Source organism: Onychostruthus taczanowskii, unplaced genomic scaffold (genome assembly GCF_017590055.1).
Source record: "Onychostruthus taczanowskii isolate IOZ18803 unplaced genomic scaffold, ASM1759005v1 scaffold38, whole genome shotgun sequence".
Classification (NCBI taxonomy): Eukaryota; Metazoa; Chordata; class Aves; order Passeriformes; family Passeridae; genus Onychostruthus; species Onychostruthus taczanowskii.
The window spans coordinates 7,900,899-7,915,866 of record NW_024501237.1 but is presented as its reverse complement, the minus strand read 5'-3'; the positions used below and the strand labels follow the sequence as shown (position 1 = coordinate 7,915,866).

Here is a 14,968-nt window from a genome sequence, read left to right as displayed (position 1 = left end):
AAAATTACTGGTTTTTAAGTAACCATAAATAATTTACCTATTTTTAAATATCCATCTTTGGTTGCTGGGTAGTTAAATTTACTTCCATTATCAACCAATTCTTTTCTTAGCGTTTCCTATAAAAAATAAAACAATAACATTTCAAGAAGTATTTTCTAGGGTATGACATTTTATGCTGAATATAATTCTGATAATGAAATATGGTTCTAAATGAGAGACTTACATCAGCTGGCAATACTTCCACAGTAGTGTTAAACAGTTTATCACCAGGGTGCTCCATGTTTCCACTTCTGAACAAGTACCTGATGATAAAGGTGTATTATTTCCAGGTATTTTATACTTCAGAAGAGTTCTAGGGAAGTAATTCTTTCCAGTTTTGAAGGAACATTTCAGATACCTTTTCTTTATGTATTTTGGGCTATAGAAAACAGAACTGGGCCTTGAAACTATAAACCAAACCATAACATAGTATTTTTATTTTAAACAGAACAAATACTTAAACCACCTTTCTCTGGGACCACAAAGGCAAGTGTTCCCCCTTTTTAGTGCTCAAGTTCCACATAAATTAACTACTAATGTTTAAATGGCTAAGGAAGATCTGCCCTCTGCTCTGTTCCTTTATTTGTAAGACTGAAGTGGAATGGGCTTCTGGAAGGTGAGTGGCAGCAAAAATTTCTGTTTCTACTAGGCCATATACTACTTGCCAGGAGAATTCCCCTTTTTTATCAATACTGGTCAACTCAGGTGCTTCTAAAGAATTTCCTTTAGAGCCAATAAGCAAGAACATTGACCAAACAACAATCCAAGCAAAAACATCTAAGAATAAAAATCCCTGTTTAGTTGTAAATTTCTGCCATTAAGAGTTCTTAGGGTTTTAGATTCAAAAAGAACTAGGAGAATTTAAATCATCAAACTCTCTCCTGTGATATCAAATATTCAAAGCTTAAACCCACCAAATATTATAGGACTTACCATATATTTTCACAGACTAGCAACGTAATGGGGCTGGGACTGATGCCTTAAGTTTTAACCTTCATATTTTCCAGATTTTGTACTGCATTAGTATACTTCATAGAAAGTGTTAGCAAGTTCTCCTCACAGTTTAGTTAGACAAAACAATCCTTTTCCAGCCTGAGAACCAAGTTGCAGTTTCAGGCCCAAAAAGTATAAACAACAGTGAATTGAGGCGAGCAATCTGGGAGGATGGGACTTCAGAACCTGAAGCTGTAATGGAACAATTAACCCCAATATGAAAATGGACCAAAACTTATAAAAATGTGAAAACTCATGATCCATCGTCCATCTTGGGTGTAGTTTTGGCCAGGCTCTTGTACTGCCCAAGGCATGTCCTTTGAAGGCCTTTTAATAAATACCTACTTTATTCCTTTAACCCTGTCTAGCCTCTGTTCCAGGTAGCCTCTCAAGATGTCAGGACCAGCCATTAGACAATACCATATGTAAGTGAGCTTCATCCAAGGCAGCTTCACAATAACAGGAACATGCAAAACTACAATGTACCCAGGTTTCATAAAGCATGACCCAGTTAATTAACACAGGACACCAGTGTTAATTGTAACAACTGTCATTCACTGCAGCTCACTAGGTGGAGATACAGACTTGACATCGTGCAAGCATCCTTTTTGTTGGCAACTACACAAATAAAGCTTTCACTGACACCAATGATGAAAGTCATCAGTTAAAAACAAATTCCTTTGAAAATTATCATATAAAATATTTACCTGAAGAAATAAAAGAAAAAAAAAAAAGAAGCTGTCTAACTACTGATGAAGACGTGTATTTCAGGAGGGGAGCTCAAGAGCAGATAAACAGCAAATAATGCATTTTTTTAGTAACAAGGTTTATGCAAACAGTTGAGCACCAATAACTTCAAATGGACTCAAGCATTTCCAAACTGGGTATACGTAGGCTTCCATGTTCCATATCATGTAATACTTACTTTTCAACTTCTAGTGGATTTAAAAATGTGAACCTGATGAAGTCACCTGCCACTGGAGTTAAAGCCCAAAAACAGTCTTGTCCTTTATAAACTTTTTCCAAGGTATATTGCTGGTATATTCTTAGGCTCGTGTCCACTTTTGCAGGTGGATTATTATGTGCTTTATGTAGCAGATTTTTTCCGAAATCTTTATCCTGTTGATATAAAGAAATGTAATTTCACTCATACAATGGAAAAAAGTGCATTGATATCTGTAATTAGTATAGGAAGCTATTCCAGAAAATAATCACCTCAGTGTCAAAAAATACACCAACTATTTTTAATACATATAGAATATTAATTTCAGTGTAATCACTGGGACTCAATGTCACAATTTGTATACAGAGCTGTACTGATTGTTTCTTAGCTGCCAAGATTTAAAAATAAAAATCTTCACAGGAGGCCGTTTCATAATTGTCTAGGATGCCTTCTGCCAGAACATGTGATTGCTGGGCTCTGCTAAAGGCAATGTGAATCTCTGGTCTGATCCAATTGAGAAATCTTGTCACTAGTCTAGATGGCACCATCAGGAGATTCCTCAAGTCTGGTTCATCATTGCTCATGTGCTTATTAGATGTGTGGTTTGCCCTCCAAACTCTCCCTAAAAATCTGTGGCCATCAAGTTCGGCACACCTTTGTCCTGCTTTCTTAATTGTCCCTCATATTGGGAATGTGAACTGCTCAGACAAAACAAATTGTCATGGCTTTGTTAGCATGGAGCAGAGCATCTGAAACCTTGTGTTGTGAAGGGGGTTCCTACATGCCATGAAATGCCGTTCAGATGAGAGATTCAGAGGTGTTTGTGCAGGAGCAGTACTCCACCTGTAGCTTAGATGCCAGATCAAAATTCTCTGTCAAATCTGTAGAACAACATAATTAGATATTGATATGCCATATAATGCCAAAGATGTGGTCCTTGAAATTCATTTGAGAAATAAGTCAGAACACAAGCATATAATGAAAAAATATTGCATTAATTTCTTATTCTTACTTTCAAATTCTGTATCTTCCCAGCCAGTGATGAAAAAATTCCCATATGCTGAAAGAGAGATGGTTTAGCACGGATACGTAACTTTGACTTTTCCTTTTCACAGTGTGTCTAGAAAGAAAGTAAAAGGGAGTGAAAGATTATTTAACCAAGGAGAGACAAACTGTGTTCCATAGGGCAATTTCATTATGTAGGTCAGGGTATGGGTTCAGATTTTCTATCCATATTTAAATGAGTAATCCTTAAATTAACAGTCACCTTCTGTCACATACACTGTTTCTAGACCAAATCTCATAATTCCACTCATGCTGTTACTTAGATTTGAAGGCTCAATCACCAGTAATTCAGGGATTTCTGCACAGTATGTGATTAATCATTCTCAGGGTGACAAAAATGGACTCAAATCTGAAACTGACTGATTTCTTAGCTGTTTCTGGCAAACTTTATTTCAACTCTTAGTCTTCCCATATCATTCTAATTAAACTATTTTGACCAAAACTGACCTTCTTAAGATGGATTCTGGTTACATTTCAATATTCATAATTTTGCCTCTTTCTGTTGTGTTTGGGAGGCTTTAATGTATAATAAGTTATGGATCTTTTATCACATAATTAGATATTAAATACTTGATACTGTTAAATACTGTTTCAACCACTATTTTCTGGTTTACTACACCTGGGACATGACATATATCAAGGAATTTAATAACTATAATTGGTACTAATTTTGTATTTTCTTGGTCTTTGAATGATAGCAAACTACTTCTTTAAATGTAATTTTTTTTCTTTGTATATATAGAGCATTGTAGTTTGATACAATCACACAATCATGCCACTGTAATTAATATGACAGTAAAGCATAGTGGGAAGGAACAAAGCAAAGAGCTAATATGAGACTCTCTGGGTTGTACTCTTGGTGCTGCCACAGAATTATTATATGATTTTGGAAGATCATTTAACTTTTCTGTATTCCAGGTCTCAGACCTTAAAATTTGAGAGGATAATGTGCTTACCTCTTCCATCAAGTGCTTTCAGTTCTATAAAAGAAAAATGTTACATTAAATATATCAATGCCTTCTAAAGCCAAAAGTGATTAAGTCTTCACTCAACTGGCTTAAAACCATCAAAACTCATGAGGGATTTATGATTTCCACAGGAATACTAATTAAAAGTTCAAAATGCCCTGGAAAGCGATTAAAAAACTAAGGTTTTTTTTTGGTTTTTTTTGTTTGTTTTTTTGGGGTTTTTTTGTCCACAGCAGATGTTCAGCAAAACAATGTAAAACCACAATACATTGTGTGTAAATTGTTTTACTGGCAACTGTTGCTCTGAAAGGCATACTAGACTTGAATAAAGAAGAAATATTTTTAAGAAAATAAATTTGTGATCTTTCTACTGACAGGGTTTGAAATTCATCCCCTGCAACAACGCAGGCTCTAGAAGTCTTGTTTTATTCAATGGCAGCATACCAAAAGAGCTGCTTCTGGCAGCAGCTGAGAATAATCAATGGCATGAGGCTGGTGTGGTCATTTCTGCAGAAGCTGAGATAAGGCTGCTTGTTGAGTCAGGGCTCCCACCCTTTCAGCCTGCAGTTCCCACTGACTGTGATAGGCACAGGCCACTGAACAAAAACACAGAATGGTTGGGTTCAAAGCAACCTGTAAGGATCATCTTGTTCTGACTCCCCATGGACAGGCTTCCACTAAACCAGGTTGCTCAGAGCCCCATCCAGCCTGGTCAGAAACACTGGATGTGGCATCAATACCTTTCCTGGGCAACCCGTTCCAGTGACTCACCACCCTGACCATAAAAAATGTTTTTCTTATATCCAATCTAAATATACTTTTTTCAGTTTAGGATTCTTGCCCCTTGCCTTGTCATAACACACTCTTTCCTATAAGGTCCCTTTAGATACTGGAAGGTGCTGTATGGTCTCCCCTGAAACTTTCTCGTCTTCAAGCTGAAGAGCTCTGACTCTTTCAGCCTGTCTCCAGCCCTCTGATCATTTCTGTGGCCTCTCTGCCTGCTCTAACAGGTCCATAGCTTTTTTTTTTTTTTTTTTTTTTTTTTTTTGTACTGGGGCCCCCAGCAGTGAATGATGGTTCACAGGACGCAAGCATGAAAAAGTTTCTAACCATGCAGAGATCTGATGGCTCTGATCATCACAAACTGTCTCGGTGAGCAAATGTAGCTGAACCTTGATATGTTAATAGTCAGTCCAGGCTGAAAATTTTAACAAGGTTGAGAAGTGGACCCATGGGAATATCACAAGGTCTAACAAGACCAAATGCAAGGTGCTACACTGAGTCAGAGCAACCTCCAGTATCAGTCCAGGCTGGGGATGAACAGATTGAGGGCAGCCCTGCCCAGGACTTGGGGGTGCTGGTGGAGGAGAGGCTGGCGACCCAGCAACCTGCACTTAGTCCAGAGAGCCAAACATGTCCTGGGCTCATGCAGAGCACTGTGGGCAGTAGGGGAGGGAGGGGATTTTGTCCCTCTGCTCTGCTCTGGTGAGAGCCCGCCTGTAGTGCTGCATCCAGCTTGGGGTTTCCATCACAGGAAGGACATGGACCTGTCTTGTTGAATCCAGAGGAGTCCATCAAGGTGATCAGATGGCTGGAGCACCCCTCCTATGAGGAAAGGCTGAGATAATTGAGATTGTTCAGCTTGGAGAAAGGAAGCCTTTAGGAACTGCAGCCTTTCAGTACCTGAAGGGATCCTGAAAGGAACACAGAGAGAGGCTTTTCACAAGAGCCTGGGGTGACAGGACAGGGAGGAATGGATTCCAGCTAAAAGAGAGTAGGTTGGGATTAGCTGTTAGGAGAAAGTTCTTTCCTGTGAGGATGGTGAGGCACAGAAACAGGTTGTCCAGGGAAGCTGTGGATACCCCACCCCTGGAGATGTTCAAGGCCAGGTTGGATGGGGCTCTGAGCAATCTAGTGGTATATGTCCCTGCCCATAGCAGGGGGTTGGAATGGAATGATCTTCAAGGTCTTTTCCAACCCAAACAATTCTGTGATTCTACATAAACACATGCCAAACATCCTTCACCACAGGATGTCACATAGAAAACACAAACAAGTGCTCTGCTGACCCTCCTGTGTAGCACAGTGTGTGATTACTTTGTGACACTCTTGGTTGGAAAGGAGAAAGAGTGAGGAGCTCTCAGCTCACCTTCTCTGATGCCTATAGGAAAAGTTCAGTGCTGTAACCTATCAAACAGAGAAGGTACCACAGCTGGGATCCCCAGCCTTCTGCCAGTCTCCATTTTCTGCATTCTCATAAATAGTCTCAGCAGGTCATGCCACTGGTCATTCCCACCCAAGAGCCATGTGAGACTGATTTGTCTCAGTAGGTTTTCTCTACTCACAGCAATTGAAATTGCAAATGCAGAAGTGAAACTCAGTAGAAAGTTGGGGGCACCACTCTGCTTTTGCTTGATCAGAGCAGACTTCCACAAGCTACCTGCCTGCCTTTTGGGAACACAGCTTCATTTTAGGTAGGAATCAGGTCTTAGAAGATGGAACAGCCGTAAATAAAGTATTTAATCTATTGGATGGAAGTTGGCACATGTTAGATCTTGAATAGGTGATGTCAACATAATAGCATTCTGGTTTTTAATCTGTTTTCACAGGCAGGCAAGAACTGAAATTAGTTTCTTGAGGCACACTCTTAACTCCTATGAACTGGCCTAACCCACAGGGCAGGACTTAAAAAGCTTGCTTCTATCTGTACAGAGTGGTTCTCCAGTGCACTACTAAGTCTGAAACCAGGAACCTTCTGCTATCCCCAGAAGTCACTTATGGTACAGGGTAAAACTTGAAGCTTGCTTGTTCCATTCCCCTTAATCTCCTGCTCTGCACAACTCCTGTCTGTTTCTTCTTGGTCCTTTATCAACACAAAAGTAAAACATGCAAATCCTGGAGCAGAAATTGGCTGCACCAGTTAAAACTCCTGAATCCTAAAACTCAAGAAGAAGCAGAAACTCTGGTCAGTCCAAAGTAAGTCCAGTTTGAGAGATTTATATTCCACTTTTTGAAAATGAATTTTGTCACTGAGAGTGTTTGAATGTTATTTATCTTCGTAAACTCACAGTTATACTTACTGCATCATTTTCTGGATTGCACACTTTAACCCAGAGCAGGTGGTCTATAAGCCAGTCTATAGGCTTATCCTTATAGAACATGAGGAAAAAATCCACTATGAGTGGTAAGTCTTCTGATTTAAACAATTTTCCTGAAAGCAAGACAAGAAGTTATATTTTTATTGCTATGCAGGAATCACCAGCTTTATGTTCAAATGTAATTTATTTAAATAAACATTTAAGTATCACACCAGCCTTGCACACATTAATGGAATTATGATGTTTAATGAAAAACTTCACATAGAGTCTGGCTTTGAAGAGTTGCTCATCATCCACCCCTATGATATGGGATGCATATTCTCCTCCACAAAGAAAAGGAAGTTTTGGGGTTTTTTTATAGATTGTTCAAATTCTGTTCTTGAAAAGAGAACTACACATTACAGGGGCACATAGTTCCCTGAGAGTGAAAAATTCGTCCTTATGGGAACTCAATTATAGATTCTGTGCTGAAGAGACTCTGTATTAACCAGACAGTTTTAAAGAGCAAAGAACAAAAAGCAAACTACTTTCAGTGAGCTATTTCCTGAAGAACCAAGGAAGTTTTGATATGCAAGTTCTTCCATGCTTTGTGATGTGATTCTGACTGAGACCTTTTTGATCTACATAGCTCCAATGCAGTGGATCTTGCTGAGGTCTTAATACTTACCAATAAATCCAAGTTGTGAGAACTCGAGAACCATCCAATCTTGGGACTGTTGAGCAGCAAAGCTTTTTATACTTTCAATAAAATCAGGTTTGGCTATAATATCATCTTCCAGCTGGGGTGGGGTGGGGGGGAATGCAACAGAAAAAGAGAAGGCAAGCAGTGATTTTATTGTTCACAGAGTGGGTGGTGACATTGCCACAAGCAAGTGAAAACTATGTTGTGTTTATGCTGTACCACATGTAATGAAGCTGTGCCAAACAATCCGCAAGTGGATTGGTATTTAGTTTCTACATATATCTCTGGTTTTGTACCACTCATTAAGTAATTACCTACAGGAGTGACCATAACACCATGGGTGCTTCTCTCTTTTTTGATGAAGGAGGACTCCCTGCCTTAGAGATCTCACTTAGAAGAAAACATTAAGCAAAAAGACAAGAGGTTAAGGAAGACAACAATAAGCAGTTTGTTCTTAGGTTGTATAAGCATTGCTAAGCTAGAGGAGCAAACTGTCTGAGAGGAAAGGTGTCTAAAAGCTCCAGTAGCCTGGGCAGACTTTGTCATTCAAACAAGGTGACTGAGAAGGAATGTGGATGATTACTGAGATGCCTGTAGAAACCAGGCTGTCCCAGGGGATACTGGAAATGATGGGGTGTTCTCTGTGAATCACACTGAAGGACAGGGATACATAGAGTTTTCAAGATGTTGTAAAGTCCAGCACAGAGTACAGCAGTAGAGTCACCTAAAGGGTACTTGGAAGAGGAGACTGACACCCGTCAAGGAAATGAGAAAGGTATTGGCTTCATTTTTTGCCTGGCTTTCTGACAAGAACTGGGCATCTGAAAAGCCAGAAGCTGTTTGTGCTACTAAAACTGAGGATTATGAATCCAGACAAGGAGGTTGGAGGCAATAACACAAAGGAAATAAATGTATTCCAGAAATAATTTAGGAGCGAGTAATTAATGGTTTGAATTCAGTATGGGTGTGAAAATACAGGAAGAGGAGGCTAAGACTTCAGGAAAATATTGCTGGGGTGTAGTGTAATCACATAGTAATTTATTCTAACTGCTGTACTTCACTGGCCCTGCTGCATGTCTGATTGTGCTGGAACTGGCTTCAGAAAGCTAAACAGCTAGAAAATTAATCCTTTGATGAAAAAAACCCAGCCAAACAAAACATGATTTCCTGCTGGTTTTGGGTCTTCAACTGATGCAGCAGGGTCATCATCAAGAGCTTGAAAGATCAGGCCCAGATATTTTAGCTGAATTTCTGCACTGCTACAAGTGTAGGGCTGGCTGACAAGAAATGTGTTGGCAATAGTGAACCCAGGAATAAGTAGAATTAAGTTAGAAAAATGAGATTAAGAGATCTGTTTTGACCCTGTCAGCTTTTGCTGATGGTAAGATAAAAAATGCACAGATAGAGACAAACTGATCAAGATTAATGTTTCTTAACAGATTCTGAGATCTGGGGATTGAGCTGAGTTGATAGTTAAGCAGAAGAGAACAACAAAAAACCCAAACCAAAACATCAATTTACAAGAAATCTGGCATAAAATTAAATGAGCTCAAAGCATTAGCCTGGAGCAAGATGTAAAGGGACAAGAGCAAAGAATCAAAGAAGGTTTTAGAGAATCCTTAAAGAGAAATTGAGGGGCACCAAAAAAGGATGAAAAGCAGACTGGACTATCTCAAAAACCTAGGGAGGCCACCATATTGAGAAACACCATATGCAAAACCAGTGAAGATTGAAAACACAGAGGTTGTGATGCAAAGTGACTGTGAATGTGGTTATGAACAGAAAGTAATTTTGAAGTCTGAGATGGTCTTTCCTGAAGCTGACTGGGATTATTAGAGGATGTAGTTTGACATCCCATGTAGCACAAGCCATTGAAGTTATTTATTTAACCCTGTAATTTGTGTTCAGTTTAAGCACATCTTGGAGAAACTCTCTCATTGCTTAGAGATTCCAGTATCCGTTTTTTTCAGTATGTTATACAACATTTTATTATCCTGAATATTTAGTACTTTGTACCCAAATTCTAATTTGATTTTTTTTTCCTGCCTTCAGCTTACAGCCACTTGTTTTCTCATATGCTCTTATCTACCAAAGGAGGTTGTGCAGCTGCACACAGCTAGATCAGGAAATTTAAGATATTAACTGCCTAGTCCACTTGACCCACTGCCATGGGAAGGCCAGCAAAACACATAATCACAGCTAACTTCCCTTCTCTCATCAGTGCTTTTGAATGAAAAAATACACATCCACTACAGCAAGACTATGAAAATTTCCTACATGATAGGTACCAAATGGGTTTCCTTTCATTTTTCTTCTGCAGGTTGTCTGTATAAGAGAAGTAAAAATGAAGTAGTAACAAAAAGTGGAAGAATATAATGAAAGTTCAGGCATCAGACAGGAAGGTTCTTCCTTCCTGAATTTTATTAGAGTATTTTTACATTTTGTCTCACTAACAATGAATTGTGAAAACTGTGGAGCTCCTTTTAGGAGCTCTACCAAATAGCAGGCACAACCTAGAGTCTAGTGAGAAGAAGAAAAAAATAAGTCCATATAAAGAGTACTAGTGATCTCACTGAGATATTGCTCAGGCTTTAAATCCATTAGAGACATGCTGCTGACAATATATATTACTAGTGTATATATATATATATATATATATAATATATAAATACAAAAAGCTTTCCCAGCCTCCATACAAGGTAATAAAAAATCGTAGCAGTAGTTCAGGAAACAACTACAAGTTAAGTTAGAACTTGATAAGAGATTTTATCTGAAGAACCTAAGATTTATTTAATGGTTTATTTTTTTTCATCTCTGTGCTAATAGAAAACACTTAAAAACTGCTGTATCTGTGTTTCTTTCAGATGTGAAATGTTTGATTCCTGCAGTGAACTAAGTTCACATGGACAAGAAATAACTAATGCATGTCCTCACCATTAGGCTGGGATTGGATTGCCTGCTTTTATGGCTATGTTATGATCCCATTACTGTAAGTGCTTCAAGGGTCTCTGGTGAATGCCAGGAGGTTTAGTGAAAGTGGAAACAAGGACCCCAAAGTTCTCTCGGGGTGGCGGGGTGGGGAAAAGATTTAAGTAGATAAGTTGATCAGTGGGTAATCAGTGGCTAAGGTTCATCCCCAGTGTATGCCTGTTAGCTTCAATGGACTTCACAAAAAGACTTACTTAAATCCTGGTTCAGCAGGATCCTAGAACAAGTGTTTATTCAGCAAAGATCTTGTCTGACTCATGACATCAACTGTTCTGTAGACGTCAAGACTAATTATGTGTGCGTATCTTCTTTCAAGGTTTGGGAGTTAGCGTCAGCCACTCAATCAATACTATTCATGACTAAACTAAATAAAAATCTAACCTAGCTCAAGTTTTGCTTAAGCTTACTGAAGTAAATATTGTACCAGTCTAAGGAAAAGTAGTTTTAAGTTGTTTGCTTTCCTTTAATACAAGACTTCTAAATAGAGGGAGGACATAACGAAGTTTATGGCAGCAAGTGTTCATTCTTTACACCTGCACTCTACAGAGTAGCTTTTGGGCAGACCAGCATCTGTGCTACAGGAACAGCTGCAGGCTGGTCATACAAATGAAGAATGGGATATAGTAGGAACGCTATGAGGAAGGGTATGAGGAAAGTATAGTTTCTTTTTAAGAAAATTCCAAAAGCAAACATAACTCCCACCAGACCACCACCATCCAGGCTTTGTTCTTAATAACACAGTTCAGTTGTTTTATAATGTCTCAGATAAGAAAACACATGTTCTCAAATTCCTTTAGAAATACAAATCCATAAGTCATTGTGGTACAAATATGAATCCTTGGAGAACTTGGTAATAGGAAGGGACATCAAGCATCTGGCAGCATCCTAACGTTTCACTTCACTGGGTTTCATACACCTTGATGCTCTAGTGCACTCAGTAAACTTGTAAATGTTCTTAAAAATATACAAAAGCCACAGGATAATACTTTATTTTCCATTAAATTGTTCAAAACATGGCATTTTTGTTTGTCCATCTGCATCCTGAGCACCTATGCCACATTTGAGAACAGAGCATGGGGACTCTTAAGTAGCCCAGCTCAAATGTGGTTTTGTTGAATCCTGAAAAAAACTGTAGGAGATGCCAGGTCCTGCAGTCTTCTGCTTCCAGGAAAACTGTGATGTCCTTATGGAATACCAACTCTGAGGCAAAATGCTCTTCTGAGCTTTTTTTAAAAACTGTTGACATTATTGAGCTACGTGAAATTGTATAGACCTGTTCCATGACTGAACAGCTCTCATAAATTTTGGAATCTCTGGTGGTGATTAAGATCTTTATGGAGTGCAAATTAGCACAAAGCTAGAATGATGGTTAAAGCTAAGCTTAAATGCATGGATCTTCTTAAACGCTAACACAAAATCTGGAGAATTAAGGATCTGTGCCATCTTGTAGTTGACCTTAACACAAGTATCACTCTACTCGTATTTCCCTGTCTGAAATATTTCACTTAATTGTCCTCTGGGCTATTACCTGAACCTATCACTATTTTTCCTGGCTGCAGTAAGTAAAAAGATACTAAACTCTGTCTTTCTTAACCTAATCAAATGAGTGTTTCATGCTCCAGTTACCCTGGTCTTCAACCTCACAAATGACAGGAAGGTAGAGATGGTTTTAATCAAATAGTACCTTGCTGCAAGATGTAGATAAATACAGAAACATCTGGATGCTTGTAAGGAGCATAGGCAAAATACACCGAAAATAACATAAGATTGCTGATTTTATTGAGGCCTTTGAAATAAAAATTGCCAAAACTAATCATCAGTACAGATGTATTGCTGCTACTTAATGATAATATGGACATACCTGTAAATAAAATGTTCCCTTAGGTTGAGCATATAGCATTAAAAAGCTATAATCCAAATTCTGTTTAGTTCTCCACCTAAACATAAGCAGCAAATTCTGATAAGCTTTTTGAGCGGGTTGCAAGAGTTATTTCTATAATAAGAGAACTTTTAATGCTCTGCATTTTTTGTCTCTACAATAAAATTGTAAGGTTGTATATTCTGTATATTCCATTGTTAAGTGCAAAAGGATTCATCTACAATCAATACAAACATTTGTAAATAATTTTAGTTTCCTGTAAAAGTTAACATTAAATACACAAAAATAAACATTAAATAAACAAAAAAAAATTATCTCTGTCAATGGAGCTTGAAACAAAATGTCTAACAAGTTATTAATGTCAAATGACTTAAAAGATTCTACTCATTATTTTATGAAGAGTAGAAGTAAAGACACATGGATTATTTAAAGATTAAAAAGTAAATGGTTTTACATATGAATAGCACAAGAGCAGGTTGATAACTGTAATTTTTGGGTTTAAATATAAACACAAATTATGTACAGTGTCTCATTTTACCAGAGGACGATGATGATGTTTGATAATCAACACTGAAAGACTACAGACTAATTTATCAATATTTAATTATCTTAAACATATAAATGATCCAAATCTAATAATATCTAAAACTAAATTATAAGTATGTAAACTTGTTTATGGTCTATGGTATGAACACATAGGTTTATCTATAAAGCCAATATACATACACACATATAGGTAAATATACTAGCTGATTTCATCCAGCCTGAACTCCTAGTACTGCAACTCTCTTGCTGCATTGTTGCAGTGGCTTCTGATAAATTAGTTATTGTTGATGAAGAAAATTACTTTCCTCCAATAAATATTTTTTTTAAGGTTATAATCTCTGTCTTACTGAATTTGGGGCATGGGAGTGAATGAAATCACCATTAAGCGTGTAGTAACTGTGATAAAAACACAATGATCACCAAAAGTTAGGTCATTAATTAAACCCACAGTAGTTGTCAGTGGTTAGCTAAAGGACCACATTGGCTGTGTGCTCACAGAGACTCTCCCTCATCAGTTACATTAAAAATTTTTCTATTTTTTCCTTTATGACAGATCATATAACCTATTACTTGTTGGCATTATCCATCTGGTTTAACACCTGTTGGATGCCTAGAGTCAAGACCTAAAGGAGAAGCCTTGGCTCTCCACCCTGAAGCTGATGTGCAGCATAGCATTTCTCAAGATCCCCTTTAAATTTTTTTTTTGCAAGTACAAATGAGGTCCTTTAGCTCTGAAACACAAAGATATTATCAGTTCAAACAATGCTGACTTTTTCTGAATTTTCCATTTTACACTCTTAGCAAAGGATCTTAGGTTTTATACAGCATTCTTACCTTACTCGGTCCTCAGAATCTCCAAGTGTTTTCTTCAGGTTGGAAAGATCTGGGTAATAGGAAGCAGGAGGAGAAATAACCTCTAGTACTCCAGACTGGACTTCTCTAGGGAAGCTGGGAAGAGAATTCTAGTGAGACCTTGTTCCTCAGAAAGACTTTTGAGGGCAACCAAAGAGAGCAGCTCCCCAAAGTTAGGTCTGCTCCTCCAGAAGTGGAATTCACCACTCCAGCGAAGAAACTGACTGCAAACTTGGAACCAAGAAGGGGCCTTTAACAACCATCAGAACAGACAGGTCAGGAACTCTTCCAAGTCTCAGAAAACACTGGAGAGAAGTGTGTCTCAGAAATCCTGCCCCTCCTGCAGCTGTAGATGTTTACTAACAATCCAGAGATAGTTGCCAAAATGCAGCAGTAATTAACAACCAAACACACTACCTAGAACAACACACAACTGTTGTTCTTGCATGAGAGGTCCAGTTTCCTTACCATTGCTCCAACTCTAATTCTACTTTCTAAGCAAAATTATACTGTCCCACAGCAGGAATTTAAAATGGGGAGTCTGGGTCTAGTCTCTGCTCCAATAATTAAATTTTCCATTTAAAAAGAGATTGAAAAAATGTGTAACATATTTTGGGAGCCAAACTTGGAAGCCAAATCTCCCTTTCCTCCAAAACCCACAAAACAACCAATCAAAAAATCTAAACAAAAAAACCACCAACCCAACAAAAACAAACAATCAGGCCTCAGGTCCATAAATTGCATAATTTTAAAACCCAAACACAAAACAGAGTAGTGGTAGAGTAGTGGTTCCAAAACTGAGTTTCCCATTTCCTATGATTAGTAAACAAAAGATAACACTAAAAATTAAACACATCAGAATACCAGCATTATGGGAAAAAAATATCAATCTGACTGTGTAGCCCTGAAAAAGCA

The 14,968-nt window shown here is 38.1% G+C and overlaps 1 protein-coding gene across 1 annotated transcript in view; it reads right to left on the bottom strand.

Moving 5' to 3' along the window:
* MGAT4D (MGAT4 family member D) overlaps positions 1-14,968 on the bottom strand; it is a 34,730-nt gene that overhangs the window by 2,041 nt on the left and 17,721 nt on the right. Inside the window, exons 6-13 of the mRNA XM_041412132.1 lie at positions 14,036-14,149; positions 12,638-12,713; positions 7,774-7,885; positions 7,089-7,219; positions 2,988-3,095; positions 1,958-2,151; positions 224-302; positions 38-116 (exon numbers count right to left, since the gene is read on the bottom strand). Coding sequence (XP_041268066.1) covers positions 38-116; positions 224-302; positions 1,958-2,151; positions 2,988-3,095; positions 7,089-7,219; positions 7,774-7,885; positions 12,638-12,713; positions 14,036-14,149 — 893 coding nt within the window. The remainder of the gene's footprint in view (positions 1-37; positions 117-223; positions 303-1,957; positions 2,152-2,987; positions 3,096-7,088; positions 7,220-7,773; positions 7,886-12,637; positions 12,714-14,035; positions 14,150-14,968) is intronic.